At 44.6% G+C, this 22,362-nt stretch overlaps 1 protein-coding gene across 7 annotated transcripts in view; it reads right to left on the minus strand.

Annotated features, from left to right (window-relative positions):
* LOC115142418 (calcium-dependent secretion activator 1-like) overlaps positions 1-22,362 on the minus strand; it is a 204,625-nt gene that overhangs the window by 72,702 nt on the left and 109,561 nt on the right. For all 7 annotated transcript variants that reach the window (XM_065002615.1, XM_065002610.1, XM_065002607.1 and 4 more), the window contains exons 4-6: positions 7,055-7,135; positions 6,221-6,454; positions 2,363-2,484 (exon numbers count right to left, since the gene is read on the minus strand). In XM_065002615.1, coding sequence (XP_064858687.1) covers positions 2,363-2,484; positions 6,221-6,454; positions 7,055-7,135 — 437 coding nt within the window. The remainder of the gene's footprint in view (positions 1-2,362; positions 2,485-6,220; positions 6,455-7,054; positions 7,136-22,362) is intronic.

Consider the following 22,362-nt stretch of genomic DNA (forward strand, 5'->3'; position numbering starts at 1 on the left):
CTGTAAAAGTTTCTGAGGGTCTTAGGAGCCAAGCCAGATTTCTTCAGCTTCTTGAGGTTGAAGAGGCGCTGTTGTGCCTTCTTCACCACACTGGCTGTGTGGGTGGACCAATTCAGATTATCAATGATGTGAACGCCAAGGATCTTGAATCTTTCCACCTTCTCCACTGTGGTCCTGTCGATGTGGATAGGGGCGTGCTCCCTCTGCTGTTTCCTGAAGTCCACGATCAACTTCCTGGGGGCGGCCCGTCAGGAAGTCCAGGACCCAGTTGCACAGGGCATGGTTCAGACCCAGGGCCCCAAGATTAATGATGAGCTTGGAGGGTACTATGGTGTTGAAGGCTGAGCTATAGTAAATTAACAACATTCTGACGTAGGTAATTCTCATGTCTAGATCGGATAGGACAGTGTGCATTGCGATGGCGATTGCATCGTCTAGGGTGTCAGGTAAAGTATCCTCTCAAAGCACTTCTTGATGACAGAAGTGAGTGCTTTCTTGGGTACAGGAACAATGGTGGACATCTTGAAGCAAGTCGAGACAGCAGACTGGGATAGGGAGCGATTGAGTATGTCCGTAAACACTCCAGCCAGCTGGTCTGCGCATCCTCTGAGGGATGCCGTCTAGGGCCGGCAGCCGCTCGTTTGGGTATGTTTTAACAGTCACCGTGGGAACAATATCCCCTATACACTTCCTGATGAACTCAAGCACCGTGTCTGTGTATACATCAATGTTATTCTCAGAAGCAACCCGGAACATATCCTAATTTGCTTGATCAAAACAATCTTGAAGCATGGATTCCGATTGGTCAGACCAGCATTGAATAGACCTTTGAATGGGTACTTCCTGTTTGAGTTTCTGCCTATAGAAAGGGAGGAGCAAAATGGAGTTGTGATCTGATTTGCCGAAGGGAGGGCCTTGTAGGCATTTCCAAAAGGCGAGTAGCAGTGATCTAGTGCTTTTCCTAAGCGAGTACTACAGTCAATGTGTTGATAGTTTGGTAGCGTTTTCCTCAAATTTGCTTTGTTAAAATCCACTGCTACAATAAAAGCGGCCTCAGGATGTGGGGTTTCCAGTTTGCATAAAGTCCGGTGTAGTTCCTTGAGGGCTGGCATGGCATCGGGTTGAGGTAGAATATACACGGCTGTGACTATAACAGAAGAGAATTCTCTTGGGAGGTAATACGGTCGGCATTTGATTGTGAGATATGCTAGGTCGGGTGAATAAAGTGACTTGAGTTTCTGTATGTTATCACAATCACACCATGAGGTGTTAATCATGAAGCATACACCCCCACCTTTTTTCTTCCCGGAGAGCTCTTTATTCTTGTCTGCGCGAATAAAATGAGAACCCAGTTGGCTCCATGGACAGGGATAGTATATGCCGAGAGAGCCATGATTCCGTGAAACAGAGTATGTTACAGTCCCTGGTATGTCTCTGGTAGGAGATCCTCGCCCTGAGCTTGTCTACTTTATTGTCCAGAGACTGAACATTAGCGAGTAATACACTCGGAAGTGGTGGATGGTGTGCCCACCTACTGAGTCGGACTAGAAGTCCACTCCGAATATCTCTTCTCGCTGGCTTCGACTTGGAGCAGCCTCTGGGATAAGTTAAATTGCCCTGGGGGGTATGAACAAAGGATCCAATTCAGGAAAGTCGTATTCCAGGTCGTAATGATGGTGAGTTACCACCGCTCTGATATTCAAAAGTTATTTCCAACTGTAATATTGTAAAGTTGCTTAGGAGCTAGAAGCAGAGCTGCCTTGTCTGTCGGCACAATCAGTGTCAGAGAAGGAAAGAAGCAGGATGATGTGTCCCTGAAATAGCTCACGCACTAAACATCACAAGAGAGAAAGACTGGCTTCATAGACACACTGTACTGTTACAGACTGTGTCCTTCATTATAGGAGACATGATCATGTTCGACACATTCACCTCCCATCATCATCATCATTCAGGCAGGGATGACGAAAGGCTGTAACCATGATGAACATGAACCAACTTACGGTGTTGGACCCTTAGATATAGTTTCTGGATGTATCTATATGGTTATACCCGTAGGTGAATGTGAGGTGTTCAAAGGAGAACCTTTTTGGTATGCTCATGACCTGAGATTGACTCATCATCGGACCTCCCTCTAAATCCCATGGAGACGGACTGTTCTAAACGGAAGATTACACTGTGAGCCTTCTTTCACAACTTTGAACAGCTGACTCAGAAATCAAAGTGTGAAGAGAAGGTGACTACATTCAAATACCATGAGAACACATTAGTAAGTGGATGTTGAGCAAAGCCAGGTTGAGGTGAGAGAGAGAAAGAGAGACAAAGGCACAGAGAGAGAGTCAGAGAGATAGTAGGATCTTACGTTGGCTTGGAGGCCTCGGCCTGGTCTGTCTGCAGTTTCTCCCCTCCCTCCACCTCCATAGTGCAGTACACAATCCTGTTAGGAGCCAGAGACTTCAGGCCCACCACCTCCATGATAACCACCTGAAGGGCACACACAAACATCATGTTGTTAAACCACAGGTGTATTCAGTAAGGTTCACAATGTAGCAGAAATGTATTAAATATAGAGCTACCATTACTCTCTATTCTACATGAAAGACAACCCTACTGTATCTGGTCTAGACAATACATCTGAGCGCTCTGCACATTCCTGAACGGGCCCCAGCCCTTTACACAACTACAACAGTCACCTTGACCTTGTTGATCAAAGGCAGAAACCCACATAGATAAATGCATACAGAATAACCTCATAAAAACCCCATTAACAATCATTAGTTTAAAACTCATTATTAGCCGTAGCTCTATTGGTCAACAACATTTACAGTATATCTTAAAGTACCTTAAACCAATGGAGCGTGCTGAGTGGAGGACAGCTCATAATAATGGCTGGAACGGCGCGAACAGAATGGCAACAAACACATTGAAATCATGTGTTTGATGTATTTGATACCATTCCACTGATTCCGCTCCAGCCATTATCAAGGTGCCCTACACCCTGACTGAGAGAAAGATGATAACACAGAGACCTACTCAAGCAAACTGAAACTCATGATAATTAAAATGGGAAAGACAATGGGGGCAAAACCCCCATCACTAAATTCCATGACAGAAGCTACAAATCAGGCCAGCCTCTCCAATCTATAAAGCAGTAGTTTCAGTTTTAGCACCATAATCATCTTCTCTTCTCAACACTATAATCAACTGCTGGGAGGGCAACCTGGACTCAGGGGTAGACGTAACATAGTAAATGTAAATCCGAGACACTCTAATTAGTATGTATGCTACGTTTCCTATGGTATGTATTAGTCAACCGATTAATCGGAATGGCCGATTTAATTAGGGACGATTTCAAGTTTTCATAACAATCGGAAATCTGTATTTTTGGGTGCCGATTTGCCGATTTCTTTATTATTATTATTTTTTTCATTTTATTTTTTTAGACCTTTATTTTATACATTATTATTTTCAATGACGGACTAGGAACGTTGGGTTAACTGTCCAACGCAATACAACCTGCCTCTCTCTCGTTGCACTCCCCAAGGAGACTGCCTGTTACGCGAATGCAGTAAGCCAAGGTAAGTTGCTAGCTAGCATTAAACGTATCTTATAAAAAACAATCAATCATAATCACTAGTTAACTACACATGGTTGAAATTACTAGATATTATCTAGCGTGTCCTGCGTTGCATATAATCTGACTGAGCATACAAGCATCTGACTGAGCGGTGGTAGGCAGAAGCAGGCGGGTAAACATTAATTCAAACAGCACTTTGTGCATTTTACCAGCAGCTCTTCGTTGTGCGTCAAGCATTGCGCTGTTTATTGCTTCAAGCCTATCAACTTCCGAGATGAGGCTGGTGTAACCGAAGTGAAATGGCTAGCTAGTTAGCGCGTGCTAATAGCGTTTCAAACGTCACTCGCTCTGAGCCTTCTAGTAGTTGTTCTCCTTGCTCTGCATGGGTAACGCTGCTTCGATGGTGGCTGTTGTCGTTGTGTTGCTGGTTCGAGCCCAGGGAGGAGCGAGGAGAGGGAAGGAAGCTATACTGTTACACTGGCAATACTAAAGTTCCTATAAGAACATCCAATAGTCAAAGGTTAATGAAATACAAATGGTATAGAGGGAAATAGTCCTATAATTCCTATAATAACTACAAGCTAAAACTTCTTACCTGGGAATATTGAAGACTCATGTTAAAAGGAACCACCAGCTTTCATATGTTCTCATGTTCTGAGCAAGGAACTGAAACGCTTTCTTACTTAGCACATATTGCACTTTTACTTTCTTCTCCAACACTTTGTTTTTGTATTATTTAAACCAAATTGAACATGTTTCATTATTTACTTGAGGCTAAATTGATTTGATTGATGTATTATATTAAGTTAAAATAAGTGTTCATTCAGTATTGTTGTAATTGTCATTATTACAAATAAAAAAATAAAAATAATCCGATTAATCGGTATCGGCTTTTTTGGTCCTCCAATAATCGGTATCTGTATCGTCGTTGACCTCTAGTATGTATTAATTTGTGGATGTTTGCAATTGCAATTTATTGTGGCTAACGTGAGCTAGGTGGATAGGTGATGAGATTCGAACACGTAACCTTTGGGTTGATAGACGTTCACGTTATGCACCTATCCAACCACCCTACTTTCATTTTTTACTTTCCTTATGTAACGTACCAAACGTAACATATACTAATTTGAGTGTTCCAGATTTACATTTACTATGTTACATGTCTTTGAGACCAGACTGGGGAGGGAGTGGTGTTAAGGATCAGCCCCTTTTTTTTCAATTTTTGCCTAAAATGACATACCCAAATCTAACTGCCTGCAGCTCAGGCCCTGAAGCAAGGATATGCATATTCTTGGTACCATTTGAAAGGAAACACTTTGACCTTTGTGGAAATGTGAAAGGAATGTAGGAAAATATAACACATTAGATCTGGTAAAAGAAAATACAAAGAAAAAAACAACCGTTTTTCTGTATTTATTTTTTACCATCTTTGAAATGCAATGGAAAGGCCATAATGTATTATTCCAACCCAGGTGCAATTTAGATTTTGGCCACTAGATGGCAGCAATATATGTGCAAAGTGTTAGACTGATCCAATGAACCATTGCATTTCTGTTCAAAATGTTGTATCAGGACTGCCTAAATGTGCCTAATTTGTTTATTAATAACTTTTCATGTTCAAAACTGTCCACTCTCCTCAATCAATAGCTTGGTATTCTTTCACTGTAATGGCTTCTGTCAATTGGACAGTGTAGTTAGATTAACAAGAATTTAAGCTTTCTGCCAATATCAGATATATCTATGCCCTGGGAAATGTTCTTGTTACTTACAACCTCATGCTAATCCCATTAGCCTACGTTAGCTCAACCGTCCCGCAGGGGACCCACCAATCCTGCTGCCAGTGCTAGAACGTCCTTCTTAAGTAGCTAGGGGAACAGAAATGGCTCTTCTGAGTATATCGTATTCTCTTAGATTGTTCATCATAACCAGAGTTACTATAATGAGTTATTATGAAGTTTGCTATGAAATGTAAAAAAGGAGGTATTTTATTTCACTACATTACCTAGGTATACCTTGTGATCTGTTATTTCACTCCTTCTTTGTTCATCTATTTGTTCTTCTCTTTCCTTATGGCTGGAGGGCAAACTGTTTGCAATCTATACTAGGTATATATTCACAAGTGTCTCAGAGTATGAGAGCGGATCAGTTTTGCATTTCAAATCATAACTAATAAGAGGGAGAACCTGATCCTAGATCATTCAGCACCCCAACTCAGAGACGCTATGTGAATACGGGCCCTGGTGTAGATTTATATACATCTATCAAGATAGAAGAAAACTAAAGCATAAGTGCAAACACTGGGACTTCGGCATGGAATGTATCCATGTTCTAAAATAACCAATAGACCAATGAAAGTGCAAATCAGATCTAGTTTATCAAAGGGCCAGCTGAGGTAAACATCTGCTATATCATCATCATCATCACCACCACCACTACTACCACCACCACAGACCTCAATAGAAACAGTGTTTTCCTTGCCACAGACCACTGATACGTTGCACATAAATAGGTTGATCATGTTTTTGATAACTTATCCTGCTTATAAAGACAGGCAGGTGAATGGTAACACTGTATTTAGGATATTCTGTCATAATGCCAAAATGCTGAGGTTTTATCCTTCCTAGACAGGATTAGGGTACCTACTTCCAGAGTGAAGGAGAGCACCACATCAGACTTGGACAGTGTGTTCTCGTCTTCCTGGCCCATGTCCATGATGGAGGTGTTGTGTCCTTTCTTCAGCTTCTGCAGTTTGAACTCTCCTCCCTTGGACACGGGCATGCTCTCCAGGTTGGCCATCAGCTGGTTCACCGATGCCTTTAGCTCCTCTATGTACATGTGCTCCATCTCCTTCGACACAAACTTGGGGAACTTGCCACCCTTTGAAAAAAATTATAACATTTACCAAAAATTGTTGTACAAAACTGTTTTTACTAGATATCAAGTCAGTTTTTGTGTCCATGTTGACTAGTCATCCTGTAAATGAAAGACACTTTACTTATAAAATATCCAAATTGTCAACACTAATGTAAATGCTTGTCATTCAATAGATTAACAGATACTGTATGTAGCCTACAGTATTCATTGTGATGTAAAGCTGTTTCTAGAATAGGGAACTCGCATAGTAAAGCCATTTAGATTCTTAGCCTACAAACTGAGGTTCTTATGTAGCTCAGCACAATGTTACCCGTGTGTTGATGTTGTTCTACTGCGGTGTGTATACAGCTGTAGGATCTTACTTCAATCACCCTGACGCAGGAGAAACTTTTTTTACTTGGAGTGTATTAAAAAGGCTTCTGCAGTTTGTCATTTCCAATTTGAAATTTCAAACTTGATTTTCCCTGAAGATTTTTTTGTAGGGATTTTTTATCAACCCCTACAAAAATATCCATTCATTATAATCCACATAATAATTCACATTTCCTGCTGCAGCAAACTGGCTCAAATTAAGATCCTACGTCTGTAGGCTATCAGACTCACCCTGGCAATCTGATCGGCCATCTGCAGGCGTCCATCCAGCTCCCGTCTGATCTGAGCAGCCTGCTCATCCAGGTTGTCCAACTAGAGTAGGGTCAAACACAGAAGAGGCAGGAAGAAGTGTTGTGCGCACGTACTTAAAAATAAACTTGTCCCAGGAACTTGATTAGAGAGAATCATTAAGCTCTCAAGTGTTGGTTTAATCAAGCAACGATTTGACCCCAACTGTGCCTTCTTCAGGAAAACTGGCCAACGAGATAGATGAATCAGCCTGTGATGGTCTCACTGGTACCCAGGTGTGGTCTTGGATATCCATGACCTTGGAGCTATGTAAGCCTATAGGCATTGCCTCACCCATCACCACATGGTAATAATTAATACAATATCCATTATGATTCTACATGGAATAAGAGTCGAATCTGTGTTCATAAAGTGTCTCAGGGTAGAGGTACTGATCTAGGATCAGGTCCTCCCTGTCCATGTATCTGTATTCAAGATCTAAAAGACAATACTTTGTGAATAATGTCCCAATTATCTATCCTTTCTCCCACAGTGTGCACTTTTCACTTCCCTTCACTGTTTTGAAAGGAAATTACTGTTTTCAGAAATATGGTCCCACTAATTAAATTATTTTAGATTTTTGAGGGAAGTATTAAACGAGGGCAGGAGAAAGGGTTGGTTATTGGCCCAGGAGGACATCACCACTGAGCTGGGTAATCAATACATTCTCCATTATGTTCCTAGATGACCCCGAACAGGATGGGGTCAGAGGGTTACAGGTCAACATCCATCCCCCATGTTGATGATTTATCTCTTTTGATCTCAGGATGGGTGATTAGATTCACACTGTCAATAAATACTGTGTTGTTATACGGATATAAGGCTGACTTTACTTGAAGGGCCACTTTCCCAGACAGATTAAGCTTAGTCATGGACGGAAAAGCTCTTTCCATGGAGAATCTGGAGAGCCGGCCATAGGTTTCTGTGTAGACAGAGAGGGCATAGCTCTAGTAATTGATACAATATCAAATCAAATCAAATTGTATTAGTCACATGCACCAAATACACCAGGTGTAGACCTTACAGTGAAATGCTTACTTACAAGCCCTAACCAACAATGCAGTTATAAAATACGAATAAGAATAAGAAATAAAAGGAACAAGTAATTAAAAATAAATAATTGGTGCTCCCAAGCGGGGCAGTTGTCTAAGACACTGCATCTCAGTGCAAGAGTTGTCATTGCAGTACCTGGTTCTAATCATGGCAGCTTCACATCTAGACATGATTGGGAGTCCCATATGGTGGCACACAACATCCGGGTTTGGACAGGGTAGGCCGTCATTGTAAATAAAAATGTGTTCTTAACTGACTTGCCAAGTTAAATAGAGGTTAAAAGAAAAAAAAGATCACTAGTAAAATAACATTAGCGGGGCTATATACAGGGGGTACCAGTACAGAGTCAATGTGGAGGCTATATACAGGGGGTACCAGTACAGAGTCAATGTGGAGGCTATATACAGGGGGTACCAGTACAGAGTCAATGTGGAGGCTATATACAGGGTGTACCAGTACAGAGTCAATGTGGAGACTATATACAGGGGGTACCAGTACAGAGTCAATGTGGAGACTATATACAGGGGAGACTATATACCAGTACAGAGTCAATGTGGAGGCTATATACAGGGGGTACCAGTACAGAGTCAATGTGGAGGCTATATACAGGGGGTACCGGTACAGAGTCAATGTGGAGGCTATATACAGGGGGTACCGGTACAGAGTCAATGTGGAGGCTATATACAGGGGGTACCGGTACAGAGTCAATGTGGAGGCTATATACAGGGGGGACCGGTACAGAGACAATGTGGAGGTTATATACAGGGGGTACCAGTACAGAGTCAGTGTGGAGGCTATATACAGGGGGTACCAGTACAGAGTCAATGTGGAGGCTATATACAGGCGGTACCGGTACAGAGTCAATGTGGAGGCTATATACAGGGGGTACCGGTACAGAGTCAATGTGGAGGCTATATACAGGGGGTACCGGTACAGAGTCAATGTGGAGGCTATATACAGGGGGGACCGGTACAGAGACAATGTGGAGGTTATATACAGGGGGTACCAGTACAGAGTCAGTGTGGAGGCTATATACAGGGGGTACCAGTACAGAGTCAATGTGGAGGCTATATACAGGCGGTACCAGTACAGAGTCAATGTGGAGGCTATATACAGGAGGTACCGGTACAGAGTCAATGTGGAGGCTATATACAGGGGGTACTAGTACTATATACAGGGGGTACCGGTACAGAGTCAGTGTGGAGGCTATATACAGGGGGAACCGGTGCAGAGTCAATGTGGAGGCTATATACAGGGGGTACCGGTACAGAGTCAATGTGGAGGCTATATACAGGGGGTACCAGTACAGAGTCAATGTGGAGGCTATATACAGGGGGTACCAGTACAGAGTCAATGTGGAGGCTATATACAGGGGGTACCAGTACAGAGTCAATGTGGAGGCTATATACAGGGGGTACCAGTACAGAGTCCATGTGTAGGCTATATACAGGGGGTACCAGTACAGAGTCAATGTGGAGGCTATATACAGGGGGTACCAGTACAGAGTTAATGTGGAGGCTATATACAGGGGGTACCAGTACAGAGTCAAATTGGAGGCTATATACAGGGGGTACCAGTACAGAGTCAATGTGGAGGCTATATACAGGGGGTACCAGTACAGAGTCAAATTGGAGGCTATATACAGGGGCTACCAGTACATAGTCAATGTGGAGGCTATATACAGGGGGTACCAGTACAGAGTCAATGTGGAGGCTATATACAGGGGGCACCAGTACAGAGTCAACATGGAGGCCTTATACAGGGGGTACCAGTACAAAGTCAATGTGGAGGCTATATAGACGGGGTACCGGTACAGAGTTAGTGTGGAGGCTATATACAGGGGGTACCAGTACTATATACAGGGGATACCGGTACAGAGTCGATGTGGAGGCTATATACAGGAGGTACCAGTACAGAGTCAACATGGAGGCCTTATACAGGGGGTACCAGTACAAAGTCAATGTGGAGGCTATATACAGGGGGGACCGGTACAGAGACAATGTGGAGGTTATATACAGGGGGTACCAGTACAGAGTTAATGTGGAGGCTATATACAGGGGGTACCAGTACAGAGTCAATGTGGAGGCTATATACAGGGGCACCAGTACAGAGTCAATGTGGAGGCTATATACAGGGGGTACCAGTACAGAGTCAATGTGGAGACTATATACAGGGGCTACCAGTACAGAGTCAATGTGGAGACTATATACAGGGGGTACCAGTACAAGTCAATGTGGAGGCTATATACAGGGGGACCAGTACAGAGTCAATGTGGAGGCTATATACAGGGGGTACCAGTACAGAGTCAATGTGGAGGCTATATACAGGGGGTACCAGTACAGAGTCAATGTGGAGGCTATATACAGGGGTACCAGTACAGAGTCAATGTGGAGGCTATATACAGGGGGACCGGTACAGAGTCAATGTGGAGGTTATATACAGGGGGTACCAGTACAGAGTCAGTGTCGAGGCTATATACAGGGGGTACCAGTACAGAGTCAATGTGGAGGCTATATACAGGCGGTACCAGGTACAGAGTCAATGTGGAGGCTATATACAGGGGGTACCGGTACAGAGTCAATGTGGAGGCTATATACAGGGGTACCGGTACAGAGTCAATGTGGAGGCTATATACAGGGGGACCGGTACAGAGACAATGTGGAGGTTATATACAGGGGTACCAGTACAGAGTCAGTGTGGAGGCTATATACAGGGGGTACCAGTACAGAGTCAATGTGGAGGCTATATACAGGCGGGCACCAGTACAATGTAGGCTATATACAGGAGGAACCGGTACAGAGTCAATGTGGAGGCTATATACAGGGGCACTAGTACTGTATACAGGAGGAACCAGTACAGAGTCATGTGGAGGCTATATACAGGGGGAACCTGCAGAGTCAATGTGGAGGCTATATACAGGGGGTACCAGTACAGAGTCAATGTGGAGGCTATATACAGGGGGTACCAGTACAGAGTCAATGTGGAGGCTATATACAGGGGGTACCAGTACAGAGTCAATGTGGAGGCTATATACAGGGGTACCAGTACAGAGTCAATGTGGAGGCTATATACAGGGGGTACCAGTACAGAGTCAATGTGGAGGCTATATACAGGGGTACCAGTACAGAGTTAATGTGGAGGCTATATACAGGGGGTACCAGTACAGAGTCAAATGGAGGCTATATACAGGGGTACCAGTACAAAGTCAATGTGGAGGCTATATACAGGGGTACCAGTACAGAGTCAAATTGGAGGCTATATACAGGGGCTACCAGTACATAGTCAATGTGGAGGCTATATACAGGGGGTACCAGTACAGAGTCAATGTGGAGGCTATATACAGGGGGCACCAGTACAGAGTCAACATGGAGGCCTTATACAGGGGGTACCAGTACAAAGTCAATGTGGAGGCTGTATAGACGGGGTACCGGTACAGAGTTAGTGTGGAGGCTATATACAGGGGGTACCAGTACTATATACAGGGGATACCGGTACAGAGTCGATGTGGAGGCTATATACAGGAGGTACCAGTACAGAGTCAACATGGAGGCCTTATACAGGGGGTACCAGTACAAAGTCAATGTGGAGGCTATATACAGGGGGGACCGGTACAGAGACAATGTGGAGGTTATATACAGGGGGTACCAGTACAGAGTTAATGTGGAGGCTATATACAGGGGGTACCAGTACAGAGTCAAATTGGAGGCTATATACAGGGGGTACCAGTACAGAGTCAATGTGGAGGCTATATACAGGGGGTACCAGTACAGAGTCAAATAGGCTATATACAGGGGCTACCAGTACAGAGTCAATGTGGAGGCTATATACAGGGGTACCAGTACAGAGTCAATGTGGAGGCTATATACAGGGGGCACCAGTACAGAGTCAATGTGGAGGCCTTATACAGGGGGTACCAGTACAAAGTCAATGTGGAGGCTATATAGACGGGGTACCAGTACAGAGTCAGTGTGGAGGCTATATACAGGGGTACCAGTACAGGGATACCGTCAGAGTCGATGTGGAGGCTATATACAGGGGGTACCGGTGCAGAGTCAGTGTGGAGGCTATATACAGGAGGTACCAGTACAGAGTCAATGTGGAGGTTATATACAGGAGGCACCAGTACAGAGTCAATGTGCCGGCTATATACAGGGGGCACCAGTACTGTATACAGGAGGAACCGGTACAGAGTCAATGTGCAGGCTATATACAGGGGGCACCAGTACTGTATACAGGAGGAACCAGTACAGAGTCCATGTGTAGGCTATATACAGGGGGTACCACTACAGAGTCAATGTGGAGGCTATATACAGGGGGTACCAGTACAGAGTTAATGTGGAGGCTATATACAGGGGGTACCAGTACAGAGTCAAATTGGAGGCTATATACAGGGGGTACCAGTACAGAGTCAATGTGGAGGCTATATACAGGGGGTACCAGTACAGAGTCAAATTGGAGGCTATATACAGGGTCTAGCAGTACATAGTCAATGTGGAGGCTATATACAGGGGGTACCAGTACAGAGTCAATGTGGAGGCTATATACAGGGGGCACCAGTACAGAGTCAACATGGAGGCCTTATACAGGGGGTACCATTACAAAGTCAATGTGGAGGCTATATAGACGGGGTACCAGTACAGAGTCAAATTGGAGGCTATATACAGGGGGTACCAGTACATAGTCAATGTGGAGGCTATATACAGGGGGTACCAGTACAGAGTCAATGTGGAGGCTATATACAGGGGGCACCAGTACAGAGTCAACATGGAGGCCTTATACAGGGGTACCAGTACAAAGTCAATGTGGAGGCTATATAGACGGGTACCGTACAGAGTCAGTGTGGAGGCTATATACAGGGGGTACCAGTACTATATACAGGGATACCGGTACAGAGTCGATGTGGAGGCTATATACAGGAGGTACCAGTACAGAGTCAACATGGAGGCCTTATACAGGGGGTACCAGTACAAAGTCAATGTGGAGGCTATATAGACGGGGTACCGGTACAGAGTCAGTGTGGAGGCTATATACAGGGGGTACCAGTACTATATACAGGGGATACCGGTACAGAGTCGATGTGGAGGCTATATACAGGAGGTACCGGTACAGAGTCAGTGTGGAGGCTATATACAGGGGGTACCAGTACTATATACAGGGGATACCAGTACAGAGTCGATGTGGAGGCTATATACAGGAGGTACCAGTACAGAGTCAACATGGAGGCCTTATACAGGGGGTACCAGTACAAAGTCAATGTGGAGGCTATATAGACGGGGTACCGGTACAGAGTCAGTGTGGAGGCTATATACAGGGGGTACCAGTACAGAGTTAATGTGGAGGCTATATACAGGGGGTACCAGTACAGAGTCAAATTGGAGGCTATATACAGGGGGTACCAGTACAGAGTCAATGTGGAGGCTATATACAGGGGGTACCAGTACAGAGTCAAATTGGAGGCTATATACAGGGGCTACCAGTACATAGTCAATGTGGAGGCTATATACAGGGGGTACCAGTACAGAGTCAATGTGGAGGCTATATACAGGGGGCACCAGTACAGAGTCAACATGGAGGCCTTATACAGGGGGTACCAGTACAAAGTCAATGTGGAGGCTATATAGACGGGGTACCGGTACAGAGTCAGTGTGGAGGCTATATACAGGGGGTACCAGTACTATATACAGGGGATACCGTACAGAGTCGATGTGGAGGCTATATACAGGGGTACCGTGCAGAGTCAGTGTGGAGGCTATATAGACGGGTCAGAGTCAGTGTGGAGGCTATATACAGGGGGCACCAGTACAGAGTTAATGTGGAGGCTATATACAGGGGGTACCAGTACAGAGTCAAATTGGAGGCTATATACAGGGGGTACCAGTACAGAGTCAATGTGGAGGCTATATACAGGGGGTACCAGTACAGAGTCAAATTGGAGGCTATATACAGGGGCTACCAGTACATAGTCAATGTGGAGGCTATATACAGGGGGTACCAGTACAGAGTCAAATTGGAGGCTATATACAGGGGCTACCAGTACATAGTCAATGTGGAGGCTATATACAGGGGGTACCAGTACAGAGTCAATGTGGAGGCTATATACAGGGGGTACCAGTACAGAGTCAACATGGAGGCCTTATACAGGGGGTACCAGTACAAAGTCAATGTGGAGGCTATATAGACGGGGTACCGGTACAGAGTCAGTGTGGAGGCTATATACAGGGGGTACCAGTACTATATACAGGGGATACCGGTACAGAGTCGATGTGGAGGCTATATACAGGGGGTACCGGTGCAGAGTCAGTGTGGAGGCTATATACAGGAGGTACCGGTACAGAGTCAATGTGGAGGTTATATACAGGAGGCACCAGTACAGAGTCAATGTGCCGGCTATATACAGGGGGCACCAGTACTGTATACAGGAGGAACCGGTACAGAGTCAATGTGCAGGCTATATACAGGGGGCACCAGTACTGTATACAGGAGGAACCAGTACAGAGTCCATGTGTAGGCTATATACAGGGGGTACCACTACAGAGTCAATGTGGAGGCTATATACAGGGGGTACCAGTACAGAGTCAAATTGGAGGCTATATACAGGGGGTACCAGTACAGAGTCAATGTGGAGGCTATATACAGGGGGTACCAGTACAGAGTCAAATTGGAGGCTATATACAGGGTCTAGCAGTACATAGTCAATGTGGAGGCTATATACAGGGGGTACCAGTACAGAGTCAATGTGGAGGCTATATACAGGGGGCACCAGTACAGAGTCAACATGGAGGCCTTATACAGGGGGTACCATTACAAAGTCAATGTGGAGGCTATATAGACGGGGTACCGGTACAGAGTCAGTGTGGAGGCTATATACAGGGGGTACCAGTACTATATACAGGGGATACCGGTACAGAGTCGATGTGGAGGCTATATACAGGAGGTACCGGTACAGAGTCAGTGTGGAGGCTATATACAGGAGGAACCGGTGCAGAGTCAATGTGGAGGCTATATACAGGGGGTACCAGTACAGAGTCAATGTGGAGGCTATATACAGGGGGCACCAGTACAGAGTCAACATGGAGGCCTTATACAGGGGGTACCAGTACAAAGTCAATGTGGAGGCTATATAGACGGGGTACCGGTACAGAGTCAGTGTGGAGGCTATATACAGGGGGTACCAGTACTATATACAGGGGATACCGGTACAGAGTCGATGTGGAGGCTATATACAGGAGGTACCAGTACAGAGTCAACATGGAGGCCTTATACAGGGGGTACCAGTACAAAGTCAATGTGGAGGCTATATAGACGGGGTACCGGTACAGAGTCAGTGTGGAGGCTATATACAGGGGGTACCAGTACTATATACAGGGGATACCGGTACAGAGTCGATGTGGAGGCTATATACAGGAGGTACCGGTACAGAGTCAGTGTGGAGGCTATATACAGGGGGTACCAGTACTATATACAGGGGATACCAGTACAGAGTCGATGTGGAGGCTATATACAGGAGGTACCAGTACAGAGTCAACATGGAGGCCTTATACAGGGGGTACCAGTACAAAGTCAATGTGGAGGCTATATAGACGGGGTACCGGTACAGAGTCAGTGTGGAGGCTATATACAGGGGGTACCAGTACAGAGTTAATGTGGAGGCTATATACAGGGGGTACCAGTACAGAGTCAAATTGGAGGCTATATACAGGGGGTACCAGTACAGAGTCAATGTGGAGGCTATATACAGGGGGTACCAGTACAGAGTCAAATTGGAGGCTATATACAGGGGCTACCAGTACATAGTCAATGTGGAGGCTATATACAGGGGGTACCAGTACAGAGTCAAATTGGAGGCTATATACAGGGGCTACCAGTACATAGTCAATGTGGAGGCTATATACAGGGGGTACCAGTACAGAGTCAATGTGGAGGCTATATACAGGGTGTACCAGTACAGAGTCAGTGTGGAGGCTATATACAGGAGGTACCAGTACAGAGTCAGTGTGGAGGCTATATACAGGAGGTACCAGTACAGAGTCAATGTGGAGGCTATATGCAAGGGGTACCAGTATTATATACAGGGGGTACCGGTACAGAGTCAGTGTGGAGGCTATATACAGGAGGTACCGGTACAGAGTCAGTGTGGAGGCTATATACAGGGGGTACTAGTACTATATACAGGGTGTACCAGTACAGAGTCAGTGTGGAGGCTATATACAGGAGGTACCGGTACAGAGTCAGTGTGGAGGCTATATACAGGAGGTACCGGTACAGAGTCAGTGTGGAGGCTATATACAGGGGGTACTAGTACTATATACAGGGTGTACCAGTACAGAGTCAGTGTGGAGGCTATATACAGGGGGTACTAGTACTATATACAGGGTGTACCAGTACAGAGTCAGTGTGGAGGCTATATACAGGGGGTACCGGTACAGAGTCAGTGTGTAGGCTATATAAACGGGGTACCAGTACAGAGTCAACGTGGAGGCTATATACAGGAAGTACCGATACAGAGTCCGTGTGGAGGTTATATACAAGGGGTACCGGTGCAGAGTCAATGTGGAGGCTATATACAGGGGGTACCAGTACTATATACAGGGCGCACCAGTACAAAGTCAATGCGGAGGCTATATACACAGGATACCGGTACAGAGTTATTGTGTAGGCTATATACAGAGTCAATGTATAGGCTATATACAGAGTCAATGTGTAGGCTATATACAGCTATATACAGAGTCAATGTGTAGGCTATATACAGAGTCAATGTATAGGCTATATACAGAGTCAATGTGTAGGCTATATACAGCTATATACAGAGTCAATGTGTAGGCTATATACAGCTATATACAGAGTCAATGTGTAGGCTATATACAGCTATATACAGAGTCAATGTGTAGGCTATATACAGCTATATACAGAGTCAATGTGTAGGCTATATACAGCTATATACAGAGTCAATGTGTAGGCTATATACAGCTATATACAGAGTCAATGTGTAGGCTATATACAGGGGGTACTGGTACAGAGTCAATGTGTAGGCTATATACAGAGTCAATGTGTAGGCTATATACAGCTATATACAGAGTCAATGTGTAGGCTATATACAGAGTCAATGTGTAGGCTATATACAGGGGGTACTGGTACAGAGTCAATGTGTAGGCTATATACAGAGTCAATGTGTAGGCTATATACAGAGTCAATGTGTAGGCTATATACAGGGGGTACTGGTACAGAGTCAATGTGTAGGCTATATACAGAGTCAATGTGTAGGCTATATACAGAGTCAATGTGTAGGCTATATACAGGGGGTACTGGTACAGAGTCAATGTGTAGGCTATATACAGAGTCAATGTGTAGGCTATATACAGAGTCAATGTGTAGGCTATATACAGAGTCAATGTGTAGGCTATATACAGGGGGTACTGGTACAGAGTCAATGTGTAGGCTATATACAGGGGGTACTGGTACAGAGTCAATGTGTAAGCTATATACAGAGTCAATGTGTAGGCTATATACAGAGTCAATGTGTAGGCTATATACAGAGTCAATGTGTAGGCTATATACAGGGGGTACTGGTACAGAGTCAATGTGTAGGCTATATACAGAGTCAATGTGTAGGCTATATACAGCTATATACAGAGTCAATATGTAGGCTATATACAGAGTCAATGTGTAGGCTATATACAGCTATATACAGAGTCAATGTGTAGGCTATATACAGAGTCAATGTGTAGGCTATATACAGCTATATACAGAGTCAATGTGTAGGCTATATACAGCTATATACAGAGTCAATGTGTAGGCTATATACAGCTATATACAGAGTCAATGTGTAGGCTATATACAGAGTCAATGTGTAGGCTATATACAGAGTCAATGTGTAGGCTATATACAGAGTCAATGTGTAGGCTATATACAGCTATATACAGAGTCAATGTGTAGGCTATATACAGCTATATACAGAGTCAATGTGTAGGCTATATACAGCTATATACAGAGTCAATGTGTAGGCTATATACAGCTATATACAGAGTCAATGTGTAGGCTATATACAGCTATATACAGAGTCAATGTGTAGGCTATATACAGCTATATACAGAGTCAATGTGTAGGCTATATACAGAGTCAATGTGTAGGCTATATACAGAGTCAATGTGTAGGCTATATACAGGGGGTACTGGTACAGAGTCAATGTGTAGGCTATATACAGGGGGTACTGGTACAGAGTCAATGTGTAGGCTATATACAGAGTCAATGTGTAGGCTATATACAGAGTCAATGTGTAGGCTATATACAGAGTCAATGTGTAGGCTATATACAGGGGGTACTGGTACAGAGTCAATGTGTAGGCTATATACAGAGTCAATGTGTAGGCTATATACAGGGGGTACTGGTACAGAGTCAATGTGTAGGCTATATACAGATTCAATGTGTAGGCTATATACAGAGTCAATGTGTAGGCTATATACAGGGGGTACTGGTACAGAGTCAATGTGCGGGGGCACTTGTTAGTTGAGGTAATATGTACCTCAATGTAGGTAGAGTTCTTAAAGTGACTATGCATAGATAATAACAGTAGCAGTGGCGTAAAAGACAGGGGGGTGACAATGCAAATAGTCAGGGTAGCAATTTGATCAGCTGTTCAGGAGTCTTATGGCTTGTGGGTAGAAGCTGTTTAGAAGCCTCTTGGACCTAGACTTGGGGCTCCGGTACCGCTTGCCTTGCGGTAGCAGAGAGAACAGTCTTATGACTAGGTTAGCTGGAGTCTTTGACAATTTTTAGGGCCTTCCTCTGACACCACCTAGTATAGAGGTCCTGGATGGCAGGAAGTTAGGCCCCAGCGATGTACTGGGCCGTTCACACTACCCTCTGTAGTATATCCCTGATCGCAGGATCAGTCGTTGGATTCATGTGTAAATAAGTACTAAGACTGTGTGTAGGCCTACTGTACACGAGGGTTGTGTAGAATTCCATTTCAGTTGAGTCAAAATGTAAAAGAAACGGAAACGACCTCTATCCTGATGTATCCTGTGTCGACATGACTGATAAAAATAAGTCCTTGAGAGTTGTTTTGTTTGTTCTACTTCATGAATATGAATATAGAGCAAATGTGGCTAAACAGTGTGTGTGTGTTGTGTGTGTGTGTGTGTCTGTGTGTGTGTTGTGTGTGTCTGTGTGTGCATGTGTGTGCGTGTGTGTGTTGTGTGTGCATGTGTGTGTCTGTGTGTATAAATGGTACATATGCAATAACTCTTTAAATCCCTATAATGGAGAGCCACACTCCCTGAAACTAGCGTTGTGACATGTCTACCCTCCAGCCCGCCCACAGCCTGCCCACACAGAGTAGCAGCAACGTGATGTCTAAGCCAGGTTGGCCCTGTAGAGACGTCACTTCCAGTCCTGTCACACATGCAGTGTGCCTTCACCCGCCCACTCACACATAGTCATATACACACACATAGTCATATACACACACACACACACACACACACACACACACACACACCCTTCAAGGGCTCCATGGTACTGCCACGAAAGCTGAACCGGAACACCACCACCCTGCAGCGCTGATGCACATCCACATGGAGCAGCTATCGCGCTCCAGAGAACAACTTTCTAGTGATGTACAGGGAGGGATGATAGCTACTACACACTGCTGCCTGCACTCCACTTACAGAGAACATGTGCAGAGGGCATAGAGGTGGACCTTCCTCTTCCTCTTTCTGTTGACAAAACAGGTGGCCTAATAGCAATGTCATGTTACTGTTACCATGGTGCGTTGTCATGGTGTGTGATGCTGCTGAGCGGTTGTGTTGTGGCAAACCCCAGCTCTGTAATGTTACCGCTATAGGATGAAGGGAGGAAAATGTCTGCATGTAACCACAAGAGAAGAACTAGTGTGTGTGTGTTTGTTTGTGTGTGTTTGTGCGTGCATGTGTGTTTATGCATGTATGTGCCTGCATGCATGCCTGCATATGTGTGTGTGTGCAACCACAGGAGAGGGGAATGTTGTAGTGTCACTACATTTCAATTACAGAGGCCAGGGGCTAACCGAATCACTCAAGCATGACCTCAGGCAGGCTCACAACAACCTGATCACGTGACCCAGGCATCCAAGGCCCTAATGGACACTGGTGGTGGTGACTAATGTGTGACACTGTCTTGAACTTAAACAGTGACTAAAACCAATAGAAATGGAATTGCTAGAATAGAAAATTCCCAATGTAGTCAATGGGACCGTAATTCTATGAATCTTTGTTCATGCAGCTGTTAGACAACTTTGTACTGACTGACATCATAGACAGAATAAAAAGCATTGAAATATCATCTAATCAATTCTAGATTCTATTTCTATTATCAAAATAACATTCACCTTGGCCATGTTAAGTAAATAAGGGATTGTAGTTAATTAGAGGGTTCTGTAAGTTTTCATTCCCAAGGTGACTAAGACCTGCACAAACTTAATCAATGAAAAAGACAGTGATTCAGAAAGAAAATCTACATTAGTCTGTAAGAGACGCCTGACTTCAAGAGCAGTCACCGAGAGATGACCTTGGTGTTTAGAATAATGTTCCAGTCGCTATTTCAAATCAAATCAAATTTTATTTGTTACATGCGCCGAATACAACAGGTGTAGACGTTAGAGTGAAATGCTTACTTACTAGCCCTTAACCAACAACACAGTTTTAAGAAAATACCTTTTAAAAAAAGTAGGAGATAAGAAAAACTAATAACTAAAGAGCTGCAGTAAATAACAATAGCGGGGCTATATACAGGGATCCTGTGTGGGAGCTATCTTGGGTTGGTTCTGGTTAGATAGATAAAAGCCGTCTGAAGGAGGACAGAGAGAGAAGCCTGGCATCTGTTTGCCTAGTTTTCTGTCCCAGAGTAATGAAAAGCAGAGGAATTCACAGCCTCCCTTACATCAATAATGAATGAAGACATATACCTTATATTAGCTGACACAGGCAAAGAAAGGAGTGGGGGGCTGAGAGCTTGGTCTCTCTCTCTCTCTCTCTCTGGCAAAAGCAGCATTGTTCATCTTTCAGCAACATTAATGCTGTGACTCACTGCCAACCGCTGTGATGTCACTGACTGTGTCAGTCTGCCCACCCGCCTTGCTGAGCCCACAGCACACACCCTGCAGACTGGGACCTTACAGACAGACAGACTGGCTTTGCTTGCACATGATGGAAAGTATGCATGTTGCATGTTAAGCGGAAGAGGTGGAGGACAGAGCAGTAGAGGATAGGGCTATTATGTTGTATATTGACTGTAGAGTTATGGGGATTTATAGGTCTATAGTGGACTTTTTCATATGTTCTTTCTACTGTAGAATTACAGGCATGCCACACTCTGAGAAAAAAGGCTTCCAAAGGGGTTCTTTGGCTGTCCCCATAGGATAACTGGTTCTAGGTAATACCCTTTTTGGTTCCAGGTGGAACCCTTTTGGGTTCCATGTAGAGCCCTCTGGGTTCTACATGGAACCTAAAATGGTTCTACTTGGAACAAAAAGGGGTTCTTCAAATGGTTATTCTATGAGGACAACCGAAGAACCCTTTTAGGTTCTAGATAGCACCTTTGATATGTAGTGCATTGTGAGTGATTTTCCATCACTGATGTTACAGAGAATAAGGGTTGTTTGGTGTGTCTCTGACCCCCATCTGAGAGCAAATCATCCATCCAGGCAGGAGAAGCTCCAGCGTGGCCGCTCCTGCTGAGTGGGCCTACTGATGTGATGTCTGGTAGGGGGTCTAGAAGGCCTGTCTCAGTCTTCTGCTGCAGAGACATGGCTAGTGTTGACTTCTTCTCTCATCTGCACTGTCCTCCTCCTCTCCTCTCCTCTCCTCTCCTCTCCTCTCCTCTCCTCTCCTCTCTTCACCCCTGCACTCTGTCCCATATTTCACCTATTCCTACTACATTAACAGGCCTAGTGCGTCTCTGAGGCTTTACTGTATTGATTCCTTGCTCCTTCCAGCAATCCCCTTAAAGAGAGAATGAGCTACTACCACTGTGGAAGGGAGGGGGGCTTTAAGTGAAAGCTGCTGAACAGATGGAGTGAAGGAAGGGGGTGGGGCTGGAAAGAGAAGGGAGAGAGAGATGGAGAGAAGGACCAAGAAAGAGAAGGGGGAAAAGAGAAAGGGGGGAAATACAGAGAGGGACAGAGGTAGAGAGAGAGTATGGGGAAAGAGAAAGGGGGGAAATAC

This window comes from Oncorhynchus nerka, linkage group LG2 (assembly GCF_034236695.1).
Source record: "Oncorhynchus nerka isolate Pitt River linkage group LG2, Oner_Uvic_2.0, whole genome shotgun sequence".
Classification (NCBI taxonomy): domain Eukaryota; kingdom Metazoa; phylum Chordata; class Actinopteri; order Salmoniformes; family Salmonidae; genus Oncorhynchus; species Oncorhynchus nerka.